Genomic DNA, 19,780 nt, shown 5'->3' on the forward strand with positions numbered 1-19,780 from the left:
TAGAAATTTTTCATAGTCCCCTAAATAGAAAATTTTCATCTTAGTCCCTTTAAAATTATAGGTTTAAAATTAGAACAGTAAAATTAACTTTCCAACCTCAAAAACAACAAATTTTATTTTATTAAAATTTTAAACTAAGACGATAATAAAATGATATATTGATCTTTTAAAAATGCAAATTTTATCACATAAAGACACGCACCCTGTTACACGGATCTCAGATACAACAAAGCTACAAACCAATGACTTACGTAACAAATAATGCCATCCACATGACGACTCTCATTCCGAGATGAATAAATTTACCTTCAATGCTGACTTGGGATGGCAGGGCAGCTGTATCAAAAACACATTGAAGAAAAAAGGAGACGCCCACCTAATCAAAGCAAATCCAAAAGAGGTGGTTGTCCCGACGTTGGTTTGGCATAGGTTGTCTTTGAACCTGAACTTGCTCCCCTCCCCCTGCCCTTTCCTCTACCCACAGCTGTTGACGGTGGCGGTGCAAGTCTCGGAGCAGTCTGCCCATTCTTACTAGAACCAAATATAGATCCGATATCTGCTGATTTCTGGTTATTGTATGAAGAACTCATTGGAGCTGAAACCCGCTGGTTCTGTTTCAAGAATCCAATACTGTTCTGGGGACCTCCACCATTCAAAATATCTGCATTCGTAGGTCTTAGTGTGTCCCCAGAGTTTTGGTTGCCCAACATCCAACTGTTGCTGTTGTCTGTTTGGTGGTTCGTGGTGCTCGTAGAACTGAATCCATAATTGCCCACGCCCGGTCCCATGCTGCCATTACTAAAGGTTCCAGAATCATTTGAGGAGGTATTAGACCGTGGAGGCCAGTTAGCAAAAGGATCTAAATCTTCAAAATTTGATGACAATGATGTTCCTGCATTTAGTTGCTTCTCGCCATTGCCTGGCTCTACAGTGACACCTGAAGATGGTCGAGGAGGCCACTCGATGTCAACCGGAGGACATGAAATAGACATTTGTTGGCTAGATGCAGTAGGTATCAAGGAAGATTGAGATTGTCTGGGTGCTGATTGAATCGACTTATCACCCAGAAAAGAGTGAATGGATAAATCGTTCTTGGAAGGCTGGTGGGCAGTGTCACTGGCATCGACAGCTGCTTTGGTAGTAGGAACCCAGTCTTCATCCCATGCTGGGCTGCTTTTTGCAGAAGCCACACTTCCATTTGCTTTTCCCAAGGCTTGAGATTGAAGCCCATTGGCAGTAGTAGCATGTTTGACCTCTGGGATTCCAGAATCGGTTAAAGTAACACCCCGTTTTTCTTCTATCTTTCTGAAATAAAACAACATTAGATATCACATCATCTTCATAAGAAAATGGTTAAAGAATAATAGTATTAATTGTTACGAATCAGTGAGATAAGAGTGAGAAAGAGAGAAGAAATAATTCATCTTTTACCACGCAGGTGTACAGAGAAATAGGTTCCGAGGAAATTCAACAAAAGCACGGCAATAACAACTATACCTGAGAATATCCTTGACAAAGAACATATATTTGGCAAACTGCTGAACATTCAGCTGTTGGGCTGTAAGCAGAGGTACGAGCAGAGGAAGGACGTGCTCCACAGCAAATTCGACTCCATACTAAACGAGATGAATAGAAAACACGGATATGAGCTGTATGCCCTCTGGAGATCCTGATATACAGTGGAAAACAACTTAAACACCAAAACGTTAAGTCTATTGTTACCTGCTTGAGAATTGAGTTTGAAACTCCTAGGGTAGACATAAGCGTGGGAGCAGAATGATCAACAGCTGTGCAACGTTGAATAGTTTGCAAGACATCAAGCACAGCCTTTTTATCAAGTGTGTGTACAAACTCTCCTAAGCATAGCAAAGCACCGACTCTAACCTGCTCAAAGAAACAAAAAGGTTAAGAAAGTAATTAAAATTAATAGAAAGAATGGCTATGTGGCCTTCTTTTCTTTTTTAATGTCTGGAAATTTTCAAAAATAAAAAGGCCCTCGTCCCGCACAATATTTGAGAAACAGAAGTATGTCTCGCTTCACTCCATTCCATTGAGCATTTAGAATAATAATGGACGAGAAGAAAGAAGTTAGAATTTAAATGTCTTCCTAGAAACAACAATGACGACATTTCACTTGCTTTTCCATTACACTCAACTTTATGGACGATCTCAATCATTTTCCTCTTAAAGGCACGTCTTTTCAGGAAAATAGCAGGGATTATGCACAAGGACACCCTAAGTAAATCTGTAACGGTTTATTAATCACAGAATGCTTTTTTTTGTAACAGAGAGACTGACATAACAGTCTTTAGTCATTACAAATCTAAAAAGCAAGACTATAATTTTAATATTAAGCTAAATGCCCAAAAAAACTTATACATACCGCAGCAACAGTTGTTTTAAGAGCTAAGCCATGAACGCGAGGCAGAATGACTTGTTTCACAAGCTGAATAGAATAAATAAAGATTGAAACATTAATTTAGTACATTTAACATAAGGAATTCCAACACGAATATAATAATGTAAAAAGAAAAGGAAGAAACAAGAATGAACATGGAATTTGTTTAATTTCATACTATTAAATCCATATTTCACGTTATCCAAATTCCTACTTCAATATGTTAAAATAAGTAATTAAAAAGCTGCAATGCACTAAATATAGCTTAAAGATACTCTAAAAAAATCCATATGGCAGAACAGCTAGCTTAAAATAAAGCATAAAAATTATTTTAAATAACCTGTTGTTAAATGTTTTTATCAGAATTATAATAAAATATCGAAAAAACTATAAAAGGTAAAAAGAACTCAAAACATATTTAACCATACTTATCTTTTATACGAGCTTTTTAAAAGACAAAAGCTTAAATTCTACAATGAAATAGTTTACAGTATTGTCTGTAATTTGTGGCAGGTTGCTCATTATGATGATAAAAAGGGAATGAATCTCTTGCTACGGGGTATATCTATTTTCCCATCTGATGTGAACCTCTGTACTTACAGTGCAACCCAAAAACAATGAATGAAATCAAATGGCAATTCTAACAGTGATTCTCGCGAATTTCCAACTCCTGATTCTACTTAAACAGCAAATCAATATTTCGGTTCAATTAATACCATTGGTTCTTGATCTTCATAAGCAACGGGCTGATAATCTGTCTTTGTAACCTATTCTTGGATAATCCAAGGGTTTTCAGGGCAAGCATGTGAGGTTTGCATCTGAAGCGGGAGCTTAATTTTATAACATTTTATTTTATTATTTCAGTTTTATTTTATAATATTTATTAGTTATTATATATATGATAGACTGCTAAGGCTATTAAATATTTTTAGGGTTATTAGGTATCTTTAGGCTTTAAATCTAGGGTTAGGGTTAAAACTTTGCTTGCAAAAAAGTAAGCCTACACAAATAAGTTGAAGACTTTACAACCAACACAATTATTCTTATTATTTTCTTTAAATTAATAATAAACCTAGAGGTTCCTTATAACCCAAGTTTTCTGAAGTTTCATCTTCCCAAACCGTTAGTTCAGCCTTGTTTCTTTTGAATTAAGAGAACCATCAAAAGAAAATAAACAGATGGAGTATTTTATAAGTTGAAGAACAAAAGTAAACCTTCTTTTGAAACCTTCTTATGGCAAGTTGTTCATCAGAGAGTGGCGGTTAAGGAGGAATTGTTGAAGCGTGGAGTGGTCGGGATTGAAGATCCCTTATGTCCGTTGTGTGGCAGTTTTGGGGAAACAGTTTCACATCTTTTCCTGCAGTGTGAGGTAACTTGGGGATTGTGGGCCAGATTTTCAAATTTGTGGAACGTTTCTTGGACTATTCCAAATAACATATTAGACTGTATTATTCAGTGGGATGATCTACTTCCGAATTCTTGTATTTGGAAATTCATTCCAAGGGCCGTATTGTGATGATATGGAAAAGCAGGAATGAGGTTATTTTTAAGAAGGAAAAGTTGGATGTGGTGATGTTGTTCTTTATTGCTCGCTTTAGAATTGTGTCTTGGTTTGCTGCTAGTTTTGACACGCAGATCCCTTTTGACTCATTAGTGGGTGATCTTACTCTTGCTGATTCGGTTGATAGACAGAAGAAAGGAAGATCCCAACCTACTTGCTGGGTTCCTCCTCCAAATGGTTTCTTAAAGATCAATGTTGATGGAGCAATGGTGAAGGGCTGGACTAAAGGTGGTATAGGAGGTTTGATTAGGGATAGTAGTGGTGTGCTGATTCACTGGTTTTCTGAAAATGTTAGGGGTGGTCCTCCGATTTTGGCAGAACTTTTGGCGATAAAGAGGGGGCTGAGCTTGCTTAATGATTCAGGTTTGGTTCTTAATAAGAGGATTATTTTAGAATCGGATTCAAGTGTCGCAATGAAGTGGATCAATAATCCGGAATTAAGCAACCCTATGTTTCAATCCTTAGTGAAGGAGATCGTCTCTTTAAAGGAAGGGAAGGATATTTTGTTAAGGCTTATCTTGAGGGCTGCCAACTGGGGAGCGGATAGATTAGCTAAAGATGCATAGGTCGATTTTTGGCTTTGTTTGTGGGATGTTAGAGGGTGGATTCCCTTCGGTTCAGAAGGGATTTTGTTTTCCAGTCTTTTGTAATTAGTGTTAAGGTTTTTCAGCAGAAGGTGGTTTTTAAGTCTTATGTTTTTGTGGGGAGGTATTAAGTTGTTGTTAGGGATTGCAGTGTATTATTAATAAAATTATAGGCTCTTTTCTTCCTTCCAATGCCCCCATGTTATTTTCGTAACAGGGAGGGTAAGAAGGGGTTTTTTAATGAGGTCTAATCTTCTATAAAAAAAAAAGAACAAAAGTAAACATAATGAAAAGAGCTGGATGGACTATGAATTGTTTTTATTAAAAAACTGTACTGTGACACAAACCAACCACGTTTCTTTACATCAATCCGCTTTAAGATAAAGAAAACATGGAAGAAAAGACAGCTTCTAAGAAACAGACGCATGTTATTCGAGAAAAATGCCAAAAGAGGCTCAAAATTGTAGACTGAGTTCACCTATTAATCCTCAGACAACTTCATATTTGCTTAATTCAAATCCATACAAAATGCAGTTAAGAAAAAAAATGTACAACTCAACATCATACAACAATCGACAGGTACAAATGATTTTTACTCTTCACAGTACCCAATAATTGAAAATAACAAGCATAAATAACATCCAAGTCAATAGGAGTCCAGCAAAATCTCTGATTGTCTTCTAACAGATTTGCAGTCCATTCACGATCATTATTATTGCATGTGCAAAACATAGAGAATGCAAACTTCTGAAAATGGTAATCTTTTAAAAAATATAAAAAGATGACAATCACCTGTGTATCAAGTTGCCTGCCAAGCAATACAGATTTTCTCAAAACTTCCTCTTGAATGCGAGGATCATTATCATCATAAGCTCGAACAAGCATGGGCAATACATGGGATACTAGGTGCTCTGAACTTGTCTACAGTAATTGGAACAACTATAATTATGATTGAGCGTGATTCATAACAAAAAACCTCAGAAGAAAATGGAAAACATGGCATTGAATAAAGGAATGGTTTCAGCAATTATTATTTAGCAGGATTGTAGCACACGAGCTCAAAAATTTGAATGGCACCTCTGAAAGAAATTATATCAAGCTTCTTAGTTTACATGATTTTCTCTGTTTCAGCAATTATAGGGGCCCACTGTGAAGCATAAGATCTTTTCCTTTTTCTTGATTGTCAGTTGAAGTCAACCTAATGTTTGACTACCCTAATCAGTATTTTCTTTTAGTCTCTTTCCTTTCTAAAGAATCTCATAGTGAATATAGACTCACCACCCAAAATTGCACACCCAAAATTATCAGAAAAGTAGGTCATACTGTTCCAAACCACAGATATCTACTACATACTCACAAAATAGCAATTTCTTCATTCTCACAAAGAAAACTAGACCACTCTGTCCTCTAATTTTATTAAATGAAACAAAAAAAGAGAAGGAAATTTAGACCCTTGAGAGCATTCTTTCAGAGAGCATTCTTTCAGAGAGCATACTACTTTAGTTACCTTGTTGATAATAAGCTCCGCATGCTTCACCAGCAACAACAAGGTCTCTTCTGCAGCAGCGCTCAGGACAGGTAAAAGAGCTGGCAGTGTAACTAACTCAAAATCACTTTTATCCTACAATTTATTACAAGCAATCAGTTTATTACTCAAACAAGATAGAAAATTATGATTATACAAGATATAACTATAAGGTCTATTCAGGGTACAACTAGATTTATCACTTCATTCACATTTTGTAAACAAAGAATAAAAGAAGAAGAAGATGAAGAACTAAGAGACAATAACTCGCTCCACATTGCCCAATGATAAAGCTCAAACAAACTTTGAATAGATGAAAATTTACACATGGTTTAAAATTATATTGAAGATGTATAGAATTACTTCTGATGGCTTGCCTATGCAATTAAGAATTCATAAGTTACAAGTAACTCGATTTATAATCCAAACGTCTTACAAGTCACTATTATAAGTTTCAGCATCATTAACAGAAATTACACTTTTATCAGCTTATTTAGAATCTAGAAAAAGCATTTAGCAAGCCATAACCCAATTATACTACTCATCCCTTATAATACCCGATTTCACAAACCCAACCCAACTTCTTTCACCTGTAAGAAAAACCCTAGTCCTCAAACATTTCATTCTTTTCTCTGTAAGACTCCACATCTGCCTCGTATTCATTCTTTTCTCTCTCAGCCTCACTCTCAGTCCCTCACTGCATCACTTCCTCAACAGACTATTCACCCTCGTCTCAAGGTCTCACCCCTCACTAAACAGAAACTGTGGATATTTAAAAGCTACTCGATTGAAGGTTTTTAAAATACGCCATGCGCAAGGTAGCAAAACTAATATCCATCAAACAAAACCAGCATAACAAACTGAACCAACCAATTTATTGCCGTTCAGTTATTTTGGTTTCTTTCTCATATTTTGGTTGGTTTGGTTATTGAGAAATGTTTAGCTGGCTTGGTCTGTTTTTGATGTTTTTAATCTGAATAAACTGGATCAACCAGAATCCTCACTCCTAATGGTGTCTACGTAATACGCACTTGTTAATTTTATTTTCATGGGAAAAACTATTCATAGAGACCTTCTGTTTATCATAACCAGGGACATATTCCTAAGTAGAGCTGACAATTAAGCAAACATTAAAGTATCATACTTGGCAATGAAATTTTGTTTCTTATTAAAATATTCATTAGGTGGCACAAACAACTTAAAGAATATAAAAATTTGTCGACCAATAAACAGAAAGAAAGAGAATCGGACTACATTTTATTTCACACATAAAGCTAATTGTGGTCAGTTTAGGTAATGGCACAGAAACAGAGCTTGATTAAAAAGGATAACGTTAATCTACAATTTAGAGAGAAAATATCTAGCAAGTTTAAAATATCAAAAGATATTCCTAGTTTAACAACTAATCAAGAAAGATTAGCTTGAAGATACTTCAAAGACCAACACAATCTTCAAGCATTTTTTTTTTCATTTCAAATGCAAATAATAATAATGATAATAAGCATTCCATTGGATCAAGGATGGGGATAGAAACACCAAGTTTTATCATTTATGTGCTCTTAATAGGAGTAGAGTGAATGCCATTTCGTCTTTGAAAGTGGATGGGGAAGATATTATTACTACTAATCAGATTAGATCAATTATCTCTGAGTTTTTTAAAGTCAACTACAATTCGAATTCAGCTCTGGAAGTGGACGAATGTAATCTGAATTTCAACAAATTGACAGAGGAACAAAAGGCTGGGTTAGAGGTGGACTTTTCTGAACAGGAAGTGTGGGAAGCTGTCTTTTATTCGGATAGTGCTAAGGCACCTGGTCCGGATGGGTTTTCTATGGGTTTTTTTAAAAAAAATTTGGTCCATTTTGAAGGAGCATATCATGCAATTTGTCCAAGATTTTCATAGAGGTAAAGAATGGGAAAAGGGAGTGAATCATTCCTTTATTACTCTAATCCCTAAGAAAGCGAATCCAGAGGGAATTGAAGATTTCAGGCCTATTAGTCTTGTTGGCAGCCTTTATAAGATCATTTCTAAGGTGCTATCGAAAAGGCTTGTCTCTGTTGTTAATAGCTTGGTAAGCCCTTCACAATTCGCTTTTATTCCGGGTAGACAACTGATTGATTGTGCGCTTCTGGCAAATGAAGTCATTGCCTATTGGAGAAAACTAGGGAGAAAAGGAGTTGTTTTCAAAGCGGAGTTTAGTAGGGCATATGATTCGGTTGAGTGGCCTATCCTATTCAGAATATTGAAGGTTATGGGTTTTGGGAAAATGGATCTCATGGATTAAACGTTGTGTTTCTTCAGCTTCTATCTCGGTGTTAGTTAATGGCTATCCTACTGACGAATTCCACATTAGTAAAGGGTCGAGACAAGGGTGTAGTCTTTCACCTCTCCTGTTCAATCTAGTGGGGGAAATGTTACATCTTATGTTGATTAAGGCTACTGATTTAGGTCTTTTTCAAGGGTTCAGCATTGGTAGGGTTGGTAACTCATTTCATTTGACTCATTTACAGTTCGCAGATGATTTAATCCTTTTCTGCAGAGATTCTCCAATGCAGATTTTAAATATTAGAAGAGTATTGAGGATTTTCGGGGTCATGTCTGGGTTACATTTAAATTTGTCTAAGAGTTCGTTATTTGGAGTTAATATGGATGTTGACCTGGTTAAAGAATGGGCTACGAAAGAGAGCTGTGGAGTGGGGTCCTTTCCTATGTCTTATCTTGGTCTACCGATTGGCACTAGGAAGAATTCAGAGAGTATGTGGGATCCTGTTTTCCAGAATTTTAATAAAAGACTAGCAGGTTGGAAAGCAAAATCATTGTCGTTGGCGGGTAGACTTGTTCTAGTTAAATCTGTGCTTTCATCCTTGCCGATCTTTTTTTTTATCTATTTTCAAGATTCCTCTCAAAGTGACTAAGAAGTTGAATTCTCTGATGGCTAACTTCCTTTGGGGTGAAGACCTTGATAAGAAACGAATTCATTGGGTGAGTTGGAAGTCGGTTTGTCAACCTATTGAAGAGGGTGGCTTGGGAATCCTTGATTTAAGGGTGATAAATAGAGTCCTACTTGGGAAATGGATTTGGAAATTTGCAAATGAAAAAAGAAGCTTGTGGAAGGAGTTGATCTGCTGCAAAAACAATGTTGATGTCCTGTCCCTTTCTATTTCAGATGCGGCTTCTCCTTTTGATTCTTGGATTTGGAAAGGCATCCTAAGTAACTTTTCGAAGAATGATCAGATCGGTGACTGTTTGAGAGACAATTCAAAGATCCAAGTGGGAAATGGTCAGCCGATTGCTTTCTGGACTGATGTTTGGATCACTAGTCTGCCTTTAAATCATCAATTTCCCAGAATTTTTGCTTTGTCTACAAATAAATGGGGGAAGGTCTCTGAGTTTGGTGGGTATGTAGATAATGTTTGGGTTTGGAACATCCAGCTTAGAAGGAATTTGTGTGATTGGGAATTGGACCAGTGGATCGATCTAATGTTGTTGATTGACAAGACTGAGCTGTCATGTTCTGTTGATGATTTCCTGGGGTGGTCGGGTAAGGGGGATGGCATGTTCTCGGTCAAAGCTTGTAGATTGTCGTTATATGATAGTTCTGAAGAGAGTTTTGAGTGGAAGAAGTGGGTTTGGGATGGTTTGGCTCCGCCTAGAGTTCAAACCTTCTTATGGCATATTTGCCATCAGAAACTAGCAGTTAGAGTGGAATTGAAGAAAAGAGGGATCCCTCTAACGGAAGTACTGTGTCCATTATGTAATTCCCAGGATGAAACTATAGCTCACCTGTTCTTAACGTGTTCTGTTGCTTCGGGATTGTGGTGTAAATTTCTAAGGTTATGGGATATTTCTACTACTCTGCATCAAGATCCTTCCTCTATTCTCTTCTCATGGTCCAATCTTAGGCATAATTCTATCATTTGGAGGTTTATTCCGACTGTTATTTTCTGGTCAATCTGGAAGGCAAGAAATCTGGTTGTTTTTGAAAATGGAAAATGTGACAGTTCAGTTCTGTATTTTATCACTAGATTTAGATTGGCGAAATGGTTCTTAGCTAAACATCCTTCAGTTCGGATTCAGACAGACCTTTTAGTAGGGGATCCTACGAGGGCAGATTCTTTTCTCATTACTTCTGGTCCTAAGAAGGTTATTGGTTGGTCTCCTCCTCCAGCGGATATGTTTAAACTCAATGTTGATGGAGCAGTGACTGGCGATGGGATGCAAGGGGGTATTGGTGGTGTCTTGAGAGACTCTTTCAGCGGCTCTTTAGCTTCTTTCTCTTCTGCAGTAGGGCATGGTTTGCCTATTTTGACTGAACTGAAAGCTATTAAGGAAGGATTGGGTTTTTTCTATTCTTCAAATTGGACTAAGAAGGGAAGACTTATTATTGAGAGCGACTGCAAATGTGCAGTGGATTGGATTTTAAAGCTGCAACCTGCCCCTTCATTTTTCAGTGATCTGGTGGAGGATATTGAAGCTCTTATTACTGCTAAGGGGGTCGTTCTTAGATGGATTCCTAGGAGCTGTAATTTGGAGGCTGACAGGTTAGCTAAGCAGGGGATCGGTTAAGTGTAACAGGCTTCTTGTAATGTTTTGTGCTTTTTCGATGGGTTTGTTGTGGTTGATCCTTTGTAATAGTATTGCTAGTTTGGGAATCAAGACTCACCCTCTGATCTAGGGTACTGCTGTGTCGGTTTTGAGTAGGTTTCTGTTATAGTTTTGGTTTGCTTTGGGTTTCGAGCGCTTTATGTTGTTTATGGTTTGATGGGGGTGTGGTCCTGGTTGTTTCTTATGTATTTTATGTTGTTGAATAAAATCCTAAGGCGCTCTTTTCCTCCTTCCAATGATTAAGGAGCTTTCTCCAAGCTCCATTAATTACGAAAGGAGTTTTTAACGAGGCCTTCAATTCTTATCAAAAAAAAGATAATAAGCATTCCATTGATATGCCAAAACCTGATTAATAGCAAAACAAGCACCTGCGAGTTTGCAATCATGAGGACCATTGGCAAAATAGTTGGCTGCATAACCAAATTCCTCAGTTCTGCACAAAGAGGCGGAAGTACCTGCATTTAGAAAATTTTATGAATTGACCTGATTCTGTCTGCAAGATGCAAGAGATAATAAAACTGAACCACTGTATCAACTCCTCTAGCTCACTGAACTACAAATATCAACAAAATAAAAAGTGCAACGAACGACACGTAAAAATCTTGAGGAATATCAAATGCATCACTGAATGAGAGAGAAAGAGCCAGGGAGGAGAATTCACATATGAAGATCACTTTATAAAGTCTGTTTTCTAATATTTTCTTATTTAATTTCCCAAATATGTTTAAAGGGTCATTTTTAAAAACTAAGAGTCTAAGAACTACTTAAAACTTAAACTTGTATTACACATAAGAAAACAACAGTTAGAGAAGGAAGATAAAATCTTAACCTTATATCGCAACACACGGGAGTCAAAATCTTTCCACATATCAGATAAAGCTTTTAAAAACTCAGACTTTTGCCTGTTATCTCTCTCCTGCCAAAAAAAATGTCACCCAAGAATTAAGCATTTTACAGCACTTATTTCGAGCAAATTACTTTCAAATGATTGCGTCTAATAACATATGTTAAACGAGCGAAAATTAAAATGCATACAAGCATGTGATCGAGGAAACGAAGAGCACGCAACCTAGTATCATCTCGGAAAAATGGAGTACCTGCAAATACATTACATTAAATTCAAAATCATTAAACTAATCCAAAGAGTAGAGTTCCAATGCCAGTTCCGTAATAACTATGTGGAACTGACAGGATACTTCAAAGTTATTTGCTTTAATTTAACAACATATCATCCAAGTTATCCATCTCTGCTAAATAGCTAGATGGCTAGAGAGGGAGAGAGAGCAAAAGGCCATCTAAGATTTGAAAATTTTATGCATAATGCAACAATATAAATACTTGATAATAAGAGCCCAAGCCTTCCATTAAACACGGAAACAATAAGATTTCAACTCAAAACGGAGTCACTATCTTTTGATGAGAAGTCATATTATATAAAAAAAACAATGATTTTAATACAACCTTAATTGCCTGTTGCAGTGACTCCATGATCAAAGAACATTACAACTCATGGCAGAGGATGATTGCATCCAAGACACGCTTACAATGTTCAACTCTAAATAAACTAGCATGAGGGCTACAAGTTCTACAAATTGAAAATATTTTCCTTTTCTGTTTTTTTAACATATGAAAGTGCAAGATCAAAATTCTGAAATGCTCCAAGTAATACCAGTGAAATCAAGTGCTGATGGCCTGATAGATTCATTTGCAGAGAGCATCCTCTGTAAATCATGAATTAGTTCTGGTGGAATAGAGGAGAAGGCTTCATTGGATAAGTATGTCAATGTATTCATATACTGCAGGGAAGAAACAAAACAATCAGCCACTGGTACTACTTTAAAACAATTCAGAAAAGTGTAAAGCAGTGACGAGGAAATATGTTAATGCTAACTATATTATTACTATGGTCAAAAATAGGAGAAGACAAATAAAGAGAGAAAAATGAATGACATAGGGCTAGTAACTGACTAGCTGCAAAGTGCAAAAGGATATACTTTCAACATGTTTATTTGAGGTTGTTGAATTACAATGTCTTTAAAACAGTCTTTGAAACACATATATCTCTAATTTGCATGAGAGAACAAATGGACAGCATGTTTGAAACATTGCCAACATCTGAAAGTGGGGAGCACATATATATATATATATATGAGTGGCTAATGATACAGATTGCAGTATTTAATTTCTTTTACATTTTTTTCTCTATTTTCAATAATTATACCTTTACTAGTAATAAAGTGGATAATATCAAACTCTCTATTCTTAATTTTTGATTGCAGATGCTGTGATTTCTCAAATTTCTAATACTTCTAGCAATGTTGTAGATAAGATTTTTGAACAATAGGGTGTCCATCAATGAAATGCATATCCAAACGAATTTCTTTTCTAATAGTCAATTAAGTTGATATTAATGAATTTCTTTTTCAATCAAAAAAGAAAGGAACCAAACAACTAAATTTGAGAGAAAACTTTCTTGAATATAAACATGACAGGAAAAGGTTAATTTTGCTTACAGAAAACAAAAATTGGATCAATTCAAAAGGATAAAACTTTAAATTAGTAAGTACCATCTTGACATTGTTGTGACAATCAAACAAAGGCTTTCGAGCAATTAAATGGTAGGTGAGGCATCCAAAGCTGAAAATGTCAGAAGAACATCCATCTGAAGATGCTTTACTGCGAACCAGTTCAGGTGCAGTGTAATCCAATGATGGCTGAAGAGGAATGACAGAATCTTCAGTATCATATTCCTGCACAGACCATATGAAATCAGAATATAATAGCGAAATACAGATCATTACTGCAAAATGGCAACGCCATCCATCATGACCAATGACTTGATAAATTAACATAGGGAGCATACTAATATTCACAAAGAGAAAGGCTCGCATAGCCAACAAGTCAAAATGGAACACATAAGATAGCAAAACCTAAAAGGTAGAAAGAAAATTACTTGAAATAGAAGCTAATAATGTTGATAAAAAAAGGAGTCAAAATGGCATTCCTAAATGCAAAAACAGCAATAAATATGATATGTATGATCATATGCAAAATTTATGATATCATATTAAGACATTAAACAGAGGACATTCATATCACAGTGCTAAGGCTAACCTAAGAAAAGAAGTCACATAAGCAAATTATCAATAGTGTAGTAAACTATGTTCACGAGTTGAGCATTAGAAGTACAGATGAGCTAGACATGTAAATTCAAGTTTTTCCTTATATATAAACAGCCAAACATCCATGCACACATCTACCGGAAGAGCTAAAGAAAATGGGCTTTTCATACTTCTACCTTGTTTTAAATTTTGATTTCAGTAGGGTCAAGTACAATGATTTCAAGTTATATGAAAAATGTTCTCATTTTTCTTTTGAGTACAAGGAGTAGCATTTCTTCCCAAACTCCATCCCCGCCATTACTACTTGAGCTAAACCCATAAAATATCAAAAGTTTTACTTACAGCATAATGGAAGGCTGGTACACTCGAGGCCTGATCTTTTGAGATAGAAAAACCAAACCCACCAAGCTTCCAAGCTCCATGTGATGTAATCAAGACATTCTGCATAGTGCAAAGTAGTATTTAGACAAACATATACAGCAGTTATGTTCCCTACCCACCACAATCTATCCAGCAGCCTAAAAGGGAACACTTTATAAATTCTTATCTACAATCAAAATTTTATTAAAAGAAGTAATAAAAAATGACACAAGGAGTTGTAGGCCTAACATGCTAAAAAATAGATGAAATTTTTCCCCAAAAAAAAGGAACAAGAGGATAAATCAATGTGGACAGCTCATAAACCACCAGTAGTTATTTACAACAGAAAATCAAAATTAATTTGTGGAAAAGGGAAACAAAGATTCTGAAGCATTACCAACAGCCATATTATTAGAAATCAGGAAAAATTACAAAACAAAACATTAAAAAGGCAAAGAAGTAACCTCGGGTGATATAGCGCAATGAATAAGATGTGCATTGTTATGAAGAAAATCCAAGGTTTCTGCAATCTGAAGCAAACCATGCTTCACCTCCAACAAACTCATTTCCTGTGAAGCAGATATTCTTTAAGTTTTCTATAATCATAAAAGATATAATGGTGAAGACATAACATGATGGTAGATAATTCAAGCACTTACCATTCCCAGTGAAATTTTGAAAACAATTTTTACATCTTATACAAAAACATGAGGAATCTAAGACAGGGATATTCAATGTTCGAATGCAAGAGGGTCAATTTTCCAACTCATAACTCAATGTTATAGCAATGTGTTCATATAGAGCAAAACGAAAGAAGATTATAGTGAAAGGGAATAAAATATTATTAGTTATCCTATTTGGGAATTTGTTCTTGAAAGGTTAGGACTTAGGAGATCGTTTGACAATGAAACTACAACTCACAACATCCCTTAAATTCCATAGAATCAAACAGGTTCTAAAGTATTCCACTTCAAAGATTTCTGCTTGTGATTCTTTCAAACCATTAAAAACATAAGTTGATAATAATTTCAAAATAAGTTATAGCTGTAATAGCACCAAAACTTAAAAACTCTTTGTCCACTCTGAGAAAAAAAATATTGTTTACTACTCAATTCCACTCCGGTAATCTTTCCATTTTCAAACATTCCTACATATTGTTGGATGCATTAAGGTTGAGAACCCCAACCTACTAAAAATATTCAAACACCCAATTCAGTAGGATCCACAAATTACGATGGTTGTCCAAACACGCCACAATTGTGTAATTATACCCAAATTCAATTACAGAGTGACTTTCCGAACGTGCCTTAAATTGGATCGAGCACAAAATTGATTCTAGAATACTAAGACCAAAATAACAAGACTTAATCCTAAAGAACTCGGTTTGTGCTTGCACTGCCGATCCCTACCCCAGATAAAATTGGGTTGCAGTACGCCTGTGACAACCAGTGTAAACCTCATCATGTCTTTTAATATGGATCAAAATCCTTAGAGAACTACGTTACAGAATATAGACATTTACGGCATTAAAAAAGTAGTACTACACAACTTGGTTCGCTTAGTAGGATTCAAGATTTGGATAAACCATTTAACATTCAATCATTGATACCAAGCATTGGAGTAATTCAAATTTTTGAAACTGAATCAGGAGAAAGTAAGTAGAGCAGGTACCATCCCTTTAAGGTCCTTAGGAACCTTGGTAGTATTCTCGACATTCCCAAGAGTATTAGCCACCGACGCAAACAGAGGCTCCGTAACCATTGCCATGGCATTCTTATTCTCATCCAGAGCCTGCACCACGTGGACCACTCCTGGATGCCTCAGTCTGACCAGCTTCGCTGCATCGGCCCGTATCAGATCCAAGAATGAATCTTCGGCCACCTTGGAGAGGCCCGCACGAGCGCGTGCCTCCGACAGAACCTTCTTATCCAGAAGCCAAACACATACCGTGGGATACTGGTGGGGACGCGTTCCGTCACGCGCCTTGGATGAGTACAACTTCCAGGCAAGACCTGGCCCTGCGGAACCGATCTGGTCAAGGAGTTCATAGTCCTGGAGAGCTTTGGGACCGGTTACCTCCTGCACGGTTGTTTGAACGGTTTTCTCGATAACGGCAGCCGTTTTGGCCAGAGCTTGCGTAAGGGTTTTCATGTTGATCGACATTTTTGTGAGTTTTGTTTGTGTTTCGCATAAAAAATCAAGAAATAAACAATTGATTTATGGATGAGGAAGGAAGCAACAAACAAAGAATTTAAGGTCCCTTTGGATGGATGGATCGGAGTCAGACTTTGGTTTCCGGTTTCTAACCTCCCCCCTATCGGTTTTCTATCTTTTGTAGATTCGTTTAATTTTCCTCTTCTTCTTCCTTTTTCAATTATTTATTCTTCTTTACTGTGTATATTTCTACTATTTACCTTCGCAAGTAAAACGTGAATTTAGTAATAGTAATGTCAAGGAAGCCAAACCATTTGGTCAATCATTGAATTGACCAAAAATATACTTGGTAGTTGACTAATAATAGTAATATTTATATATATTATTGATTGAATACTAATTTGAATTATATTATTATTATAAGTTTAAATATGTTTATATTATTTTTCATTTATATTGATTTTAAATTTATGTTAAATGGTGGAGATTACAAATCGAATAAAAAAATTAAAGTTTTAATTTGAGTTTTATTGATTTCAAAAAAAAATTAAATTAAGAAGAAGAAAAGGGAAAAAAATAATATTTTGGTATTAATTATGTTATTACATGATCGACCGACGACCATCGAATGACAATACAAAAGAATGTTGATTATGAAAATGAAAATTAATAAAATGTTAAATTAATTTCATAATAAATCTGAACAAAACATAAAATGTTACTGCTTAAATTTTGAAAATATTGTGGCGGAAAACAATTGAAAATTATATTTTATGAAACTCGTCACGAGAGCATGACGAGTTTAAAAAACGTTGTAACAAATTACCCGTATCCCAAATTAATTTTTTAATACCTATATTTTTCTAATTTTTTCACGTTTGGATTATTTGTCCAACGATTCTCCATTTCACTTCTATCATTACACAATTAACAATTAAGTGATAAAAATAAATTTAAAATTGAATATTAAAATCAAGAATTTTAAACTTAAGCTATTGGAACATAAACAAATACAATTGTATGATTAAATATGTAGTTAACGCAAAATAAATAATAACCTTTTACCAAAAGAAATTATCCACCTCTTCACATCAACCTATTCGTATGATTTCTGGTCAAAATAAATTTTAAAAAATTGCGGAGTATGTAAATTTGTATTAGTAAACACAGTACCTCCATTGAAGTGATCTTTCCCATGCCTTTAAAGGATTCAATGAAACTAATCCCACTCTCCTGCATTGGGTTGAAACGAACCCTAATATGGTATCTAGTTCCAACCCCGAGTCTTAACTCTCGGAAACACTGTCTCTGAAATTTCAATAAAACCCGCAACAGCAATGAATTTGAAAGATCAAAGGCACGAGAAAATTAGTTTCTGATAAAATATTGATCGATTTATTGATGAGGATCAAAGATCAAGATCTAAATCTTGATTACATTATGGAAAACTTGGTTTGTATTATTTTGACAATGGAAGCTGCGACAACGGATACATCATGCACCACTTTGTTCATATCAGATAGCGGCGATTTGGCCGGGAACTCGATTTCACATGAGTTGGCCTCTATGGCTGCATCATTGGCGCCTTTCTCCGCAGATTTGTAGTTACCCGTTTTAAGAGCTTCGTTTATTTCAGGGACATCTCCCCTGATGATCACGTTATAGCGCTCGGCGCAGGATGTCAAGGCCTTCTTCATCACGGGGTTGAGTGAAAGACCGTCCTGAAGTAGCTCGTCGATAAGATCGAGTGTCTCGGTTGCTTGAGTTTTGAGTGATTCCACCACGATTTGAGCTAGTTTATTGACGTTGGCGTCGCGGCTTTCGGGACTCGGTTTTAGGGACCACATGCAAAGATCATAGAAGGGTGTTTGTCTGCAGGTTCTCTCTATCAGGTTCAGTTTGCCTAGAAGAAGGGTTGGACGGAAGGCGTTAACCGGAAGGAACATATGGAACACAAACAATATTATCAAACTCTTCATCTTGGGTATAGTTGATTAGGAATAGAATTATTGATTACTGAATGCATGCTTGGTTTTCATCGCAATTGTTCTTTTTATAGTGGACTGTCATTAACCAAGATTATTTTGACCAAATCATCCATCCTGTTGAAATGCTATTAGTGAGGTTTGCCCTTGAAGCTCGCACTATCCTTGAGGAATGCCCTCTAGCCAAAAGTCTCCTCATTTGAGCGAAAACCATGTTGAAGTCAAGAGGATGTAATCCGGCCTTGGCCCATTTCTTTCATTATAGATAGGATCTTGCTAATTTTGACTGAACCAATTCAAGTTTTAAACTATTCTAAAACTCTATTTTACATTGTTTGTGTTTAACACTTGAATATTTAGGTACAAACCACTTCAAATTCATGTCAAAATAATATTTAACATACAAATTCTAATAATTCAGATTGAATTTTTAATTCATTAAATAAGTCTAAAAAATAATACCAAAAATTGAGTGTTTTGTTTACGACATGAAGAGGGGTATATAATGAATAAGGATTTAGCACTCTATGTGACATTAAAGTGCTTTGTTCGCTTTGTGGTTTACTGATGGATGGGTTTGATTAAGAGTTTTTTAGATGGGCTCTCATAGATTTCAAAGAGAATGGACTTCTTCTCAAGGAGAGAGATGAGTATTATGCAAGTTCTCTCTCTAAGGAATCAGGGAGAAGAATGACGAAGTTATGCATTATAGAACCATGGCCAAATAAATTCTTGTTAAAATTTCAGGGGTTTCGTTTATCATGAAGTATCGGAAGATGCATTCCTCCTATAATGAGAGTTATTAAGGGTTTTTTGAGAATCTGAAAGGTATCATATATTTAAAACTTACTGTACAAAAGTTTATATTTCAAATAGAACGATTTAAATTATAAGGATTCAATTATTCCTAATTCATTTCTCAATTGTCAAATATAATACACAACGACATAGAAGGTTAATAAAATATTTGCGTTCGAGCTAGTAAAAATAATCATTTTAATATTAATTTGTTTTTCATCTTTTGGTTTTAAATTTTAATTTTTTTCATCAATATAAATGTTAAAAATAAATTTAAAAATGAAAAATATAAATAAATATAATTAAAGTATGAAAAGGACATTGAATTGATAAACAATATTAAAAATTTAAAGAAGTGATTAGGGGCACAAATTATGGGTGTCATATTTGAGTATTTGACGAAACCCTTGGTTTATAAGGAAATAAATATATTGGTTTCCACAAATTAGTATGTTTCTATAAACAAGCTCAGGGAAGGTTGTGTTATAAATGAGATGAACATTGTGAATAAAATGAAAAAACAAAAACAAAAGAATTAAGGGAGGAGAAAAGATGTCTGGTTGGCCACGTTATCCACCATGCGTAAGTGGTACTTGCACTGTTCTTCCATCGTTTTCATGATTTAGATTTTGGTTAAATGAATGTGGTTGGCTTGCAGGACATAAGGCCAGGTGGCCTGAACTGGTC

The 19,780-nt window shown here is 35.5% G+C and overlaps 2 protein-coding genes across 2 annotated transcripts; both read right to left on the bottom strand.

The window, feature by feature from the left end:
* Positions 1-167: 167 nt before the first annotated feature.
* Positions 168-16,479, bottom strand: LOC120180664 (SCY1-like protein 2). The gene is made up of 14 exons (XM_039185949.1): positions 15,828-16,479; positions 14,621-14,725; positions 14,139-14,237; positions 13,242-13,424; positions 12,344-12,470; positions 11,710-11,771; positions 11,504-11,590; positions 11,043-11,129; positions 6,051-6,164; positions 5,336-5,464; positions 2,384-2,446; positions 1,723-1,884; positions 1,498-1,616; positions 168-1,305 (listed from the first exon to the last, which is right to left on the bottom strand). Exons 1-14 carry the CDS (start codon positions 16,317-16,319, stop codon positions 381-383), a joined length of 2,754 nt encoding a protein of 917 aa, XP_039041880.1. The 5' UTR covers positions 16,320-16,479; the 3' UTR covers positions 168-380.
* LOC120180669 (cell wall / vacuolar inhibitor of fructosidase 1-like) lies at positions 3,458-18,313 on the bottom strand. Its single transcript, XM_039185953.1, has 3 exons — positions 17,706-18,313; positions 11,130-11,149; positions 3,458-3,470 (listed from the first exon to the last, which is right to left on the bottom strand). The coding sequence occupies exon 1, from the start codon at positions 18,287-18,289 to the stop codon at positions 17,744-17,746; it is 546 nt and encodes a 181-aa protein (XP_039041884.1). The 5' UTR covers positions 18,290-18,313; the 3' UTR covers positions 3,458-3,470; positions 11,130-11,149; positions 17,706-17,743.
* Positions 18,314-19,780: the final 1,467 nt, after the last annotated feature.

The sequence above is a fragment of the Hibiscus syriacus genome, unplaced genomic scaffold (genome assembly GCF_006381635.1).
Source record: "Hibiscus syriacus cultivar Baekdansim isolate YM2019G1 unplaced genomic scaffold, ASM638163v2 tig00112498_pilon, whole genome shotgun sequence".
NCBI classification, from domain to species: Eukaryota; Viridiplantae; Streptophyta; class Magnoliopsida; order Malvales; family Malvaceae; genus Hibiscus; species Hibiscus syriacus.